The 14,352-nt window shown below is 49.5% G+C and overlaps 1 protein-coding gene and 1 long non-coding RNA gene across 7 annotated transcripts in view; one reads left to right on the top strand and one right to left on the bottom strand.

Moving 5' to 3' along the window:
• TTLL11 (tubulin tyrosine ligase like 11) overlaps nt 1–14,352 on the top strand; it is a 243,536-nt gene that overhangs the window by 170,305 nt on the left and 58,879 nt on the right. For 4 of the 6 annotated variants that reach the window (XM_043565834.1, XM_043565837.1, XM_043565838.1 and 1 more), the window contains one exon: nt 6,516–6,599. The exons of 1 other annotated variant lie outside the window; for it this stretch is intronic. In XM_043565834.1, coding sequence (XP_043421769.1) covers nt 6,516–6,599 — 84 coding nt within the window. Of the gene's footprint in view, nt 1–6,515; nt 6,600–6,972; nt 8,772–14,352 lie in introns of those variants that run through there. One more of the 6 variants, XM_043565839.1, reaches the window with a different exon arrangement.
• On the bottom strand, nt 4,983–6,506 carry LOC122474750. Its single transcript, XR_006295003.1, has 2 exons — nt 5,593–6,506; nt 4,983–5,337 (listed from the first exon to the last, which is right to left on the bottom strand). It is a non-coding gene; the product is annotated as an uncharacterized LOC122474750 (long non-coding RNA).

Genomic DNA, 14,352 nt, shown 5'->3' with positions numbered 1-14,352 from the left:
TTGACTCCCTTTTTTGGCTTAATAACATCACTCTCAAAATGTATGGATTGAAATCTTAACCCCTGGTGACTCAAAATATGACCTTATTTGGAGATGGGGTCTTTATAGAGATAATCAAGTTAAAATGAGGTCATTAGGGTGGGCCCTAATCCTATAGGACCGGTGTCCTCACTAGGAGAGGAAATTTGGACACAGGGCCACACAGAGAGGGGACAGTGTGGAGACCCAGGGAGAACACGGCCACCTACGTACCAAGGGGACGGGCCTGGAGCCCCAGCCGAGGACAAGCAACATGTCTGCATGTCTATTCCCCATAATAGGCGCTCTGACTAGAAGAAATCTGTGACTGGATGGACACACAAATGTAGAGATAAGTAGAGACAACCACCATTGAAATGAAAAACGACTTCATTAGTTACTTCAATATTTTATGAATGTTCAGTGCAGCACTGTCAAAATGGGAGATGGGTCTCTCTTCATTGCTCATGAAACACCAGCACGTGGTGGGATCTTTCACAAGTAGTAATTAATTACTCTGTGTGGTGAGCTGGGTGGGCAGTCTCCAACCTGGAGACAAGGCAGTCTGCAGGCGGGTCAGTCCTGATGGCTGGGTTGGCAATGTTCTTAGCTGGGGATTGTCCCCTGCCCCACACTCTCTTTCTTCCTCCTTCCCTCCCTTCCTCCTTCTCTTTCTTTCTCTTTCTTTCTTTCTTTCTTTCTTTCTTTCTTTCTTTCTTTTCTTTCTTTCTTTCTTTCTATTTTTTTTAAATTTTTTTAACGTTTATTTATTTTTGAGACAGAGAGAGACAGAGCATGAACGGGGGAGGGTCAGAGAGAGGGAGACACAGAATCCGAAACAGGCTCCAGGCTCTGAGCTGTCAGCACAGAGCCTGATGCGGGGCTCGAACTCACGGACCTCGAGATCGTGACCTGAGCCGAAGTCGGCCGCTTAACCGACTGAGCCACCCAGGCGCCCCAACTTTCTTTCTATTTTTGAGAGAGAGAGAGTTCATGTGCATGCGCGAGTTGGGGGGGGGGGGAAGAAAGAGAGAGAGAGAGAGAGAGAGAGAGAGAGAGAATCCCAAGCAGGCTCCATGCTCAGCTCAGAGCCCCATGTGGGGCTCGATCCCAAGACCCTGGGATCACAACCTGAGCCTGAAATCAGGAGTCAGGCCCTCAAACGACTGAGCCACCCAGGCGCCCCAACACCTCACACACTCTAGAAGAGAGAAACAAAGGATCCGCTTAACTGTCAGAACCTGAAGGAGCCATGAGGTCGCCTCCTCCAACCTTTTCATGTTACAGTTGGGAAAATGGAGGTTGTTAGAGGGAATGGAATTCTCTGGGTCTTGTGGCTACTGCGGGAGAATCTGGGACTGGAATCCAAGTCACCTGACAGCTGGTCTCACCAGAATTCTCTTTTCTCTTAAGCAATGCACCTGCCTTATGTTTGGGTGCTAGATGTCTGTGCCTCACCTGCATGGACAGCCCTCTTCTTCGTACTCCCACTTTTCTTCCTTCCTTCTGTAGGACATAGGTATCATCATTCCTATTTTACAGATGAAAATGCTGATCCCCAGAAAGGTTAAGCATTTTGTTAAGGTGGTAGGACCAAGAACCAGCAGCCCAGGAATTTTATTCCTGGCTGTCTTACTCCCAATCTTCCCACCCCTCTGTGCTTTTTCTTAATGAATCTTTACCCTTAGGCCTTAGACATTTTTCTCCCAATTATATATAACATATTTTAAAATATCCATTTGGTTAGAAGTAATAGATTTTTCATGGCCAACCAGCTTCTATGTAAGACTTCCTAGAGAAATTTGTAGTAAGATTTAGCAGATTTCAAAGGGCTTGCCCATCCTTAAAGTTTGCTACCACGTGGAAATAGTGAGCGGATGTTCTAGACACAGCGTGGTGATGGTTTGGAAGAATCTTGAATGATCTGCAGATAACTGACTGAAGGTGGTGGTCTTTGATGAATGTAGGACCAGACTATCTCTTAGTCTATCCCGGTTTTGCACATGTCCTCTCCCTCATCCGTGGATAACCTTTTAGTAGGACCACGGCAACCAACCTCCATTGTTATTTCCCCTTGAGCTCTGGGAAGGCAGAAGGAGCTTCCTCTCCCTCTCTGGATTCCATCATCTAACACCATCCGACTACCTGGGAAGTAATCCATAAATATCTGTGAAATAATGAATGGGGTCTTCTCTCGTTTTGGAACCACAGACATTTTTTTTTCTGGTATTTTTTCTTGTTTTCTGACTATTGCTCTGTGGACAGCCTCCGAGCTGGCGATGGACCTCCTTCCGTTTCTTCTTTCGGATCCATCCTAGGCACCAGATTCCGAGCAAGGCAGAATCCACATGCTCCCTGGCAAATTGAAAATGGATCCTCATCCTGTTTATGCATGCCTATTGTATGTTGGTCTTTCTGCTACCTTTTGGGAATCACACTAGGTTGTTCCTTCTAGGAGCTCCCAGCCAATGGGCAAGTTGAACAAATAACTCAAATATGATGAAGACCATAGCAAGTGTTAAATGAGGCACTAGCGATGAGCTATGGGAGGAAGGGTAGTTAATTTTTCCTGGAGAAATCATGGGAGGGTTCGCAGAGAAGACAGATATTTCAAAAAAAAAATTATTACATAAATGAATTCTGAGCAGCTCATCCCAAGTTCACATTCTACATAAGAAACTCAAAAATAGAGTTCGCTGTTTCCAATTCTGGCTGTTTAGGGTGCTGACTCAGATTCAGATTCATAGCTGTGAGAAGAAGAATCTAAAAAATAATTAGAGATACAAATCTCAATGACTATTTCTTATTAGTAGGAAAGAAACTGTGGGTCACTTGAAAATATTGCTTAATCTCATTACTTCTAGTTCCACACACTCCTATGTGAAATATTTTTAAACCCATATTTGTGTTGAAATTAATAGAAAAATGTGTCACCCTATTTTATTGTGATTTCAGTAGTTAAGTTCATGGCAACCAAAAGATTATAGATAGAAAAGCTTTGAACTGGTGACTATGATTTCATTCTCTAGCAATTTAGAAGGTCATGGACTAAAGCAAGATTATAGAACAAGGGCCTTAAAAATGTTCATACCTGTTGACTGAGAAATTTCACTTCTGGGAATTTATACCAAAGATATAATCCAAAATTATGAGAGAGATGTATTGTCTAAATATGTATATCCAAGTAGTGAAAAATCAGAAACAATTGAAATAGCCATTAGCTTGAGGGGAGTCACTCGGTCATGAAAGATTTCTATAAGGGGCGCCTGGGTGGCTCAGCTGGTTGAGCATCCAACTTCAGCTCAGGTCCTGATCTCATGATTCATGAGTTCAAGCTCCGCGTCAGGCTCTGTGTTAACAGCTCGGAGCCTGGAACCTGCTTCAGATTCTGTGACTCCCTCTCTCTCTCTGCCCCTCCCTTGCTCATGCTCTGTCTCTTTCTCTCTCTCAAGATAAACATTAAAAAAAAAAAAAAGATTTCCATAAATAATTTTGGTGACATGACAGATACGCGCTTATAACACAACGCCAAATAAAAATTAGGCCACAAAATTTTGTGTATAGTATGATTTCAACTATGTGACAAAACTATGTGCATAGGAGTAGAAGGGAATTTACCAGAATATTAACAGTGATCATTTCTGATAGTGAGATGATGTTTGAGAGTTGTGTGATCTCACCTATGTTTTTATATTTGTGTGTGTATATACATTTGCGTGTATCAGGAAATGTGATATTACAGCATTAAAACCAGCAATGTTAGAGGGGACCGCTGGGTAGGAATGGACAGCACAGGCCAGCACATTCTGAGGTTTGAGGGCTTGGGCAACATGACACAGAACAGTCGCAGAGCTCTTCAGAGTGAAAGAGCGTGACCAACCACAGCTTGGACTCGCCTGGGTCCATAGCTGCCACGATGGCAGGAGGAGCATGGGAGTCCAGGTGCCAGTCAACACGTCAACTAGTTGCTGGTGGCCTCATGGTTTCATGAGCTCAGGTCATTCACAGCTGGACCCAGACAGCACAAAGTGGCCGGAAGAATGGCACCTGCCGTCCCGGAAGAAGAGGCAGCAGGCGAGGACTTGGCACGGGCAGGGGTAACGGTCAGGGTGTTGTCCTAGTGGGAAACTCCTAGAATACCAAACGGGCACTGAGGCAGGAACCCCATTGGATGGAATTGACCATCTCCATAAGGGGTTGGTAGCTGCTAGAATCTGAGTTTCCTCTTAGGCATGAGGATTCCAGGCTTAGAGCAGAAAGAACGATGCCGGGGTGAAGACCATTGAGCTTCCACCTGCTGGGCTGGGACTGGCCCCAGGTGTGGACAGTACTGAGCCGGCTGGCAGAGGGTCAGGGCTCTGCGGGTCTCCAGCTGCGAGGGGCTGGCTGGTGTCACTCCAGATGAACCGTATACTAAATGCGTAATAATGTATAAAAGACAAGACGTTGTCCATGTCCCTTTGACGATCATTATTAAACATGGGAACATTTTTAGTTGCTAGTACTTTCTTCAAAGAGAAAATGCTGTTTCCAAAGATGGCTCTGTCAGGAATGTGGGAATCCGAGCCGTTTATGTTTCATTTTCATACACAGTGTGTGAAGCCAAGTCGGCCTGTATATTTAACCCACGTTATATTTGGTATCCCTGAGCTGTGCTGGGAAAACCAGCAAGCCCCTAGCTGTAAAATGACAGGATAAATATTACTCCGTTCAAAGCACAGAAGAAAAAATACACCTCAGTATTTTCTTTAAATACTTTACATTTATCTGATACTCTCTATTACACCAGTGCATTTGTTCTTTGTGACAGATTTATGAAGTGTAGACACGGCCAGCCCAGAGAGGTGGGGGACTGCCCCGTGCCAGCCACTGTTTAAACCTAGGGGGTGTGTGTGTGCGTGCATGTGTGTAAAGTGAACGCTTTGAAATGACTTATAAAAAATATGTATATATAATCTCATATATATATATATGTATACTTATGTTTATATAAAATATCACAATCTTTACAACAACTTGCAAGAGAGATATTATCCTCATTTAAAGGATGAGAAAACAAAGGATCAGACAAGCCAAGTGACTTGCCCAATGTCCCCCAGCGTCCGGGAGGCAGAGTTGGGATTTGAACCCAAGCTGGATGCCTCGGCCTCTTCCAGAAGGGCAGAGGAGGGGCTCCCCCCTCCTGCCGCACTGGGGCCTGTGTGGTCATCCTTGCTCGTCTCCCTGGCTGAAGTTCAGGCGTCTGCTGATTTCCTTCCGCATACCTTTCAGTGCAGCCACAACATTTCTGTTCCTACATCTGAGAAGCGTGAGTCACTCCTGTCGGGAATAATTAGAACAAGAGGGTCTGGGCAGTGAGCAAGGAAGGGGGAGAAGGAAAGGCAGAACAGAGGAGGGTGAGTGAGCTAGGGAGCTGAGGGGGCAGCGCCTGGGGCTTCAGAACTGACCTCCCCCATTTGTCAAGAGGAGAGTGGGTCCCAGGGAGAGGTGGGCCGATGGGGTGGCAGCTCCTCCAGGAGTCAGGAAGCAGGGCTGAGGCCCCCAGCACTAGCAGGGGTGGATGTTAGGAAATACCTCTGGATCTGAGCCCCTAACGGAAAGTGGGAACATTCCAAGCCGTGCACATTCACAGCATCCTGTGGCTCTGGCAGAATCCAGAAGGTAGAGTCAACAGCTCCTGGTTATTAGGTTAGAGATGACCGAACCTTCAGATGGTGGAACACACACACACACACACACACACACACACACACACACGTGCCCACGCGTGCAGAAATAAGGCTCAAGGTGAACGTTGTCTGCAGCAAAGCAAAACATACTCTAGACATCTTGTTCACACTGAGAGGGAGGAAGATCCTGGAAAATATCAAGGGACCAAGTGTGGCAACTTACCGTTTCTAAATTTGAGACAGATAAGATAAAGATAAGATATAGTCTTTCGTTCTCTGCCTTTATTGTTGCATGTCTGTCTGAATGTAGCATTTTGGGAACGGGCTTTTTAATCAGGTCGTTCCTGCCCTTTGTCACACAGCGTCTTCTCAGTCACAAATCCCCTTCCTGGCGGCTTTTTGAACAAAAAGGTTTTCTGTAGCTGTGTCTCGGCCTTACCGCATCGTAATGGAACTCTCTTTCTCTAGGTGTCTCCCTGTGCCAGTTGGCAGCCCGTGCAGGCAGGGGCACTATCTTACTCGTCTCACATCCCCTCTGCCCCGTGCTTGACACGTAGGAAGGGCCACACGTTTATCTTGCCCGCTTACCACGCTCGGTGCCAACTTAGAGACGCCTGTGCCCTCGGGCTTTGTTCCAACCATTTGAGGAAATGTGGAACCCGGGTTCTCACGGTCCCCTCCCCTCCGGGGTGTTTGTGGTGTCCAGGCCCTTTGCAGGCCCCGCCGGAGGCATCCTGAGCATCTCTCAGCTGCCCTGTAGAAGTTACTTGCGTTTGTCTTGTGCCCACCAGCTTGCAAACAGTAGTTCATTATGCTTTCTGATTTCAGCTTTCCAGATATCTATACGGACAGAAAACACAGATTCCCTCCGGTTTCTGACAGAATGCCTTCATCACAGCTTCCCGTAGTCAGGTACTGGCCAGTGGAATCGACGTAGCTAAACTCGTCTACATCTCCTACACTTGTGGCTACGCCTCTCGGTTTCTGTGCCTCGAAAACTCCTAGAGTGTGGTCCGGTGGGCACGGGCAGACGAACGGGGTTGCAGAAGCAGAGATGTAGTTAGAACTGACCCCGATTCTCCCTTAGTGTGTGGGGAGCAACACGGCAGAGTTGGTGGGGGGTGGGGAGACAGGTTTCAGCAGCAGAAAGGCTTGATAGGAATTCCCATCCAACCCTTTGTCTGCTGTGCGACTTTGGACAAATTACTTATCTTCTCTGAGCCTCAGGTTCTTGATCTGTGAAATGGAGATAATGGTGCCCAACTCACAGGATCACTGTGGGAGTTAGAAGTGATTGGGGGGGGGGGTGGGGAAATGTGATCACAGCTGTGGTAAATCTCACATACTGTGTGCATGCACACAACGAAAAAGAGAAACGGAAAGACAGATGAAATCCTGGAAAGAAAACTCCAGTACGTTAGCAGTGGCTGAAGGTGGATGGTGAAACAAAGGGTGAATTTTACCCCCTTTTTCTGCTTTTTTGGTATCTTTAAATATTTTTTTCCATGAACCTATATTGACTTGATAATTAGGAAAATAGAAAATAAAGAAGTGTAAAATAGGAAAAGAGAAATAATATGCATTAAGTACCAGGCATAAGTTGGCACTCGGTAAATGGTAGCTATTTTTACTAATTAGTCATTATGCCTAATAATAATAATTAGGCATAATGATTTCCTCTGGGACCAGGGGTTGTGAATTAGTCTGTTGGAGGCGGCTGATGACTCCCTCTAAGTGAGAGGGAGTTCTGGGTTCACTTCCAATCAGGCCACCCCTCCCTTGCCTCCCTGATCCTTCTGCCAATGCCTGAGTGCCAGACCCCCCACCCTGCTCCCGCTTCTTCCCCCCCCAAAAGCAGTCTGAGCAAAGGTCCTGTGCCCCTAGAAAGGGAAGCACACTTTCGGGCAGGCAGAGGTGTTCTCCGTGGAGGAGCTGTCCAAGGAGAGTGGTGGTGGTCAGGGCGGGACATCACCATCCCTTCACTGGTGGCCAGTTGTCAAGGGGGATAGAGTGAGAGGGTCAATAGTCCCTTCTATTTCTTCTGTTTGGAGAGCAGACAAGGTCCCTGGGACAAGAGTTTCCCAACACCTAAAACTGACTCGATGCTGTTAGTTGGCAGGTCACAGAAGTTAAACGTGTCCCCTCTCTTCGCTCATGGCACAGTGAGAATACTGGTCTCACTGGGTCAGCCCAAGTGAGAGTTTTAGACTAACCTGCCAAACTCCTCAGGGTCCCCACAGTTTCAACCAGACAGAATTAAACTTCTGCCAAAAGGAAAGAGAAAATGAGGTCCCGAACTAGCTGCGTAGCCGTGAGCAAGTCAGAAGACCTCTCTAAACCTGTGTCCTAGGTGTAAAATGAGAGATCAGCACCGCTGGTCCCTGGAATCCCTAGACGTTCTCAATTCCGTGACCTGCTGGTAATAAACACAGTTGGTTCTGAGAAGAGAGCGGACTCGGAGGTTTTCTCTGCTCAGCGGGCAAGCTGCCAAAATGGGATGGCTGGGACAGGGAAGGACAGGAATTCTCTCTGGGGCTGACACTTAATCGGTGTGGCCCCCAGAGGTGACAAACGATGGCAGGACATCAGCTGGTGGCTTCTAGAACAGTGAAGACAGCAGGTCCTCCGCCAGTGCATGCGAACCCTCCGTTACGTCAGCGTCGGGTGTGAAATGCCTGCCCAATGCCGGGCACGGTGGCAGATGTCACACAGACCGCACGCTGTGTCCACCCCTTGGTGCCCTGCAGGATCAGCTTTGCCATCGCTCCACAGGGGAGGCAGCTGAGACTCAAGAGCTTGGCTCCCTTTCTCCCTTGACATTTTCTGTGCCTGGACAGCATGCTCAGCGCCCCGAGAATCTGAGAGCAAACAAGATGATCCAGCCCCCGTGGAACCGGCAGTTTAGAAACAGCTAGAGACAAGCACATGGGCAGTCATAGTACAGTGTGGAAAAGTCTTCAGAAAAGAGAGAAAAGTAGCGTTGTGAAGCACAGTGAAGGGGTCACCCACACCCGCAGAAGGGCAGCACAAGGTGGGGGCAATGACATTCCAGGCAGAGGCCACAGCACGTGCAAAAGCCCCAGGGTGAGTATACAGCGGAAGGACTTGGAGAGCTTTGTGGTCTGGCTGGAGTTCACATGGGGATGTGGAAGGACAGGGGCTGGAGGGGACAGAGCCGGCACGTGAAAGGACTTGACTGGGCCAGTGACCCTGCAGGCAGAGGGGAGTCAGTCATTCATGCATTCACGCACTTGGCCCATATTCAGTGAGGGCCTACTGTGTGCCGGGACTGAGGAGCCAGTGGTGAACAGAACCATCACAAATGTCTTCCTTTGTGAAACTCACATTCTTTATTGGGGTTGGGGGTGGTCAGAGGGCAGGAGACGGACATCAGCGAAGTAAACGAGTAAAATCTATGCTCTGATGAATGGCAGCACGGCTGTGGTGAAGAACGGAGCAAGGCGGGCACTCAGAGGCTGGCAAGGAGTGGGCGTCACAGCTGTAAGCAGAGCGGCCAGGGGAGGTCTGTCGGGGAAGGGGACGTTTCCACAAGCACTGGAAGGAAGTGAGTGGGAGAGCCAGGGACGGGTTCAGGGCCGCAGGGTGACGTGGTCAGGTCCGCCGGTTGGCTATGATATGGAAGATGTGTTGGAAGGGGAAGCTGGAAGCAGGCAGACTCGTGATGGGGCTGTTGAAATTCAGGTGACCCACCATTGACAGGTGATGGCAGCTTAGATTCTGGGGAGGAGCAGTGGAGATGGAGAGAAGTGGGTGGACCGAGGTGACAGAGGAACAAGACTGGGCTACTTGTGGGGCTTGGGAGTTACTCTCCTCTGTCTGGTTTCTGACCCAGACACTGTGTGGGTGTTAAATATCTTCTCTGAGTCGCGAGCAAAGCTGGCGGCTCAGTTTTGGGAGCAGCAATTGATGAGCTCAAAAGCGTTTTGTCCAAGGGCGCCCATGTTCATACCTGCACTGCTCACAACAGCCAGCAGGTGGCAGCAGCCCAAGTGACCATGCAGGGACGGAAGACCGGGTAGACAAGATGTATATGCACACAAAGGAATATTATTCAGCCTTTAAAAGGAAGGAGGTTCTGACACCTGCCACAGCGTGGATGAACTTTGAGGACATTGTGCTACGTGAAATAAACCGGACACAAAAGGACAAATACTATATGGTTCCACTTACTCACAGGAGGTTCCTAAAGTGGTCAAATTCATAGAGACAGGAATTAGAATGATGGTTGCCGGGGCTGGGGATGCGGGGAATGGGGAGTTCATGTATAACAGACACAGAGTTTCCATCTGGGAACGTGGAAAAGTTCTGGACGTGGATGGTGGTGAGTGTTGCACAACAGTATGAATGTACTTAATAGCCCTGAACGGTACCCTTAAAAAATGACTAAAACGGTAAAGTTTATGTTATGTCTGCTTTATGAAAATGTTTTACAATTCGTTTTAAGTAATTTACTCGAAGTCACATGACTATCAAGTCCAGCCCAGCCCCAGAGGCCCTCTTGTACTCCTGCCTCTTATTCTGAGGTCTCCCCGCCTCTCACTCTTCCCTGGGTTCCAGACTGGCTGGGATCCCCTGGCAAAGTGACTTGGCATCTCTGGGCCTATTTTTCCTCACCTGCAAGGTGGAGATGACCCTTCGTGGGGTTGCTGTGAGAATTAGATGGGTTCACACCCATCACTTGCCTGGCACCGAGTAAATTGTCATTACACATCATTGCATAGCATTGTTCTTTCTTACGTCAGAACTCCCTGACTTTGGTAAAACAGCACAGACCTAGCTAGAATCCGTGCCCTAGCGCTTGTGGGCTGTGTGGCTTTGGGCAAGCCACTTGTAAAGTGGGCCCAATAATTTCTACCTGGCAGAGATGAGGGCAAGACTAAATAGGACCTGCGTTCAGGGTCCCCAGGGCAGGGCCTGGATGCCACAGTCCCTGATAAACAGCGGCTGATCCTGTACGGACACAAGATCATAGTTACGCAGGGAACAGATCAACCCAGTGACGCGACAAGTAAATTTCGCATTCTTCTCTACTTCCGCGCTGTTTTATAGGCAGATACAGCCCTCCCTTCTGGTAGTTGAGGTGTCTGTAGAATCCTGAAATTACACCTTTGTGTTGGCTTCAGGAACAGGTCTGCATCTGATTTGTTTTACAAAGGAGATCTCTTCAGCCAAGTCTGAATAACAGTTATGGAGCTCCTGCTTGGCCCGGTCCCAAGCTGCTGCTGCTGCCAGAGAGTCAGAAACGAGACAGACAGCGGCCCTGTCTGCACAGAGCTGATTGATATTAGCCGAAAGAAGTGGCAAGGATATTGTCACAGCAAACTGCACTGGGAAATGGGAAACCTGGACTCTTCCTGACCTGTAAAGCCAGGAAACCTTGGACAAACCACTCCCTGTCGGCCAGAGCTTGGTCCGTGTCTACATACGGAAGGAGGACCACCCCCCGTCCCTATGACTTGAAGCTCTTTCCTTTCTAACTGCATTGGTTGTGTTGCCCTGTCTCTCTCTCTCTCTCTCTCTCTCTCTCTCTCACTCTCTCTCTCTCTCTCTGGAAGCAGTCTGCGGGGCATAGGGTGTTCAGGGGAAGCCGGACAAGAGTCACTGCCTTCTGTGCTATACAGACCTGGCCTTGGGGGCTTAGCGGTCAGGCAGGAGGGGCTTGACCCCATGGCACGCTGGGACTCCAGCCTCAAGATGGTGAGAAGAGGGAGGACACTGGGGCCGTGCAGAGCCCGGAATGCAGAGACCTGGAGTAGGTTCTGGAGGCCAAGGCTAAAGCAGACTAATGGGAATGGGGTATGGCTCGCTCCAGACCCCCGCTGTGGGCTGGCGCTGCCTGGGTACCCCCACATCGTTCAGGCCTGACTCCCAAGGCGCACAGCAGCCAGGACAGGAAGAGGTGGGCTGTGAGGGCAGGTGCGTTCTGGCCTTCATCTGCCCACTCAAGGGGCGGGAGCCCCTCTCCTCGGATCAGATTCCTACCCCAAGGACAAAGGAGGAGAAGACAAGCTACTTGGAGGATCTCGCGAATCCTCATTTGCCCTTTGCCTGTGGGGCAACAGAGAAAGCGTCCCTGCGCCTCCCTGACTGCTGGTCTGCCTTCTGGTGCTCCGTCTATCTCATGCCAAGGCACGGTCTGCTCATTTCACATGGGATGCCGCACCCGTGCGTTCTTATCTTGGGCCGGAAGTGAGTCAAATCCAGCAAAGCTGCGTTCGGGTCCTGGGGATCATCGGTCTGTGCCCCGGCATAGCGTTTCCTCGTCAAACACTCGGTAGCCAACCCAAGTCAATTAACGTGAGGAAGAAAAATTGCACGTTATCATTCAACTACTGCTGCATCCATATGCATGAGGCCGAGGGACCTGACTCCCTTGCAGAATTAAGATAACCTTTAGAGGGACGCATTTCTGAGAAGTCCCTACCCACTCCCCCTGCCTGCTCCCCAAGCACTCCCCTACAAGCCAGAGCAAATGTTGCTTCCGATCTGTGGCCGCCAAGGAAACGGCCCGGGCTGCCCGCATGCCGTCCAAGTTCTTGAAGAGTTTGATGGGCTCCTGCCACTTAAGAAATTGGTCACATTTAGAAATATTCAGCTTCAGTGAACATGTCACTGCTGCATATAGGAAAAACATACTATTATCTCTAGAGCTTGCCTGAAACAACAGGCTTGTTCCCGAAACAGATGTTTTGTGAAATCCACCGTGACAGGCTCATCAGAGCTGGAGAAGGGCCAGCACTTAGTTACCAGCCTTGCAAGGACACAGACATCCCTGCTGGCTTCTCGTTCATCCTCCACACCTGGGCTCCGAGGAGATCCTCCCCGTGGTTCTTCCTTCTGGCTCTTGGGTTCTGAAGTTAAAACATTTTACAAGCTTGATACTCTAGACAGAATTCAGTCAGCCAGGTGTGTCCTGGGGAGAAGTTTTCCAAGGTAATGACTCAGGATATCTTAATTTGGTTCCACTAACATTTATTGAGGGCCTACTGTGTACCCGCGACCGTTCCGGCTGCTCTCAGTCACATTATCTCGCGGTTACTGGTGGGATTGCCCATTTCAGAAATGGGTTGGTGTCCCACGTCTGCTGAAACAACTCACCTGTTGGCCTCAAGCAACAGACAGGCGTTCTCTCGTGTTCTGAGGCTGGACAGCGTCAGCCGGGCCGCGTTCCCACCCTCCCGAGGCACCCCCCGGGGCGACTCGCCCTCACCCCTGCCAGCTTGTGGTGGCTCCCCGCCTTTGCTGGCCTGTGGCCGTGTCACTCCAATCTCTGCCTCGTCTTCACACGGCCTCTTCTCCGCGTGTGTCTGTGTCAGATCTCGTCCCGCCTTTCTCTTCTCAGGACACCTGTCCCTAGATTGAGGGCCTACTCGAAACCCGGGATAGTCTCCTCTCGAGAGCCTTAATTTGATTACACCTGTAAAGACCTTTTCCAGATGAAATCACATTGCCAGATTCTGGGGGTTAGGGCCACTATTCAGCAAGCTACAGACCTCTAGGTATTTTCTGGTTGTTTCCCCAAAGTCACACAATAAGAAAGTGTCACAGCGGGAGGTAAACCTGGGCTGGCTGGCTCTGAGCTCAGACCCTCGGTCAGGTCCTCACCCCTCAGACTCTGTGATGCAAAACGTGGGCACCGGGCCCTGCTCTTAAGAAACTACAGCTACATGGGAAGGAGCTTTGCGTGTTGGTTATGAATGAGGCTCTTGTGTCCAGCCGATCCTTATGACCTTGGGCAAATTATGTCACTGCACTCATGTCTCAGAGGAAAATGCCTTATGCCGAGAATGGGAATCATATTAAGAATAATAATAGCCTCACACGGCTGTGGTGAGGATCAGATGAGAGGAGGCACTTAGCCCACAGGCATGGAGTCAGCAAGATCCCAGACGCCCTGACCCCGCAGCCTCTGCGGTTAAACACCGTGCTCCCTGCTCCCACTCCCCAGAAGCTTTGAATCAGAGCCTCTGAATAGAAAAGGGATTGTGTACAGGTCCCCAGGAACCCAGGTGAGGAAGATGGAGAAGCCAAAGCTGACTTTGGGGTTTTGAGCTTGGCTCACTTAGCGGAAGGAGCTGCCAAAAACAGCACGGGTGGAAATGGCAAGAAGCAGGTTTGTTGGGGGGCCGGGGAACAAATCGTGCTCAGCTTGGATGCAAGCGGGACACCTGGGTGGATTTCACTGGCAAGTGCTGGACTTGGAAGGTGACTTTTAAAAGCGCCCCAGAGCTTAAGAGTAAGGGAAAGAACTGAATCTGTTTGGCAAATTCAAGCGCTATCACAGATTAAGCTTCTCAGGGGGCAGAGAGCAAGCGAGCAAAGACGAAGTGAAAGTGTCGGTACTCACTGCTTCGTGGTCACAGCACTCAATTTTTCTCACCTGTAAAATGGGCACATGCTTGTTTCTTCCCAAGCGGTTGCTCTGGTGGCAATAGATGCCAGATGGGAAATTACTCCATACGTTAGGGGTTGAACCACAGCTAGTGGCAGTGGGTACCGGCATCAGCCACCTTTTCCCAGACACCGAGCCTGGCAGGAGAGGCGCCCGGGGGTCTCCCCGTCTCTGCGTCATGGCTGAAGAAGCAAGAACTGTTCATTCACCAGGTTGGAACGGGCCTTCTGCCGGGCTCCACATCTATCCATG

The sequence above is a fragment of the Prionailurus bengalensis genome, chromosome D4, assembly GCF_016509475.1.
Source record: "Prionailurus bengalensis isolate Pbe53 chromosome D4, Fcat_Pben_1.1_paternal_pri, whole genome shotgun sequence".
Lineage (NCBI taxonomy): Eukaryota > Metazoa > Chordata > Mammalia > Carnivora > Felidae > Prionailurus > Prionailurus bengalensis.
The sequence above is the reverse complement of the archived record's forward strand: the minus strand, read 5'-3'. Positions and strand labels throughout refer to the sequence as shown.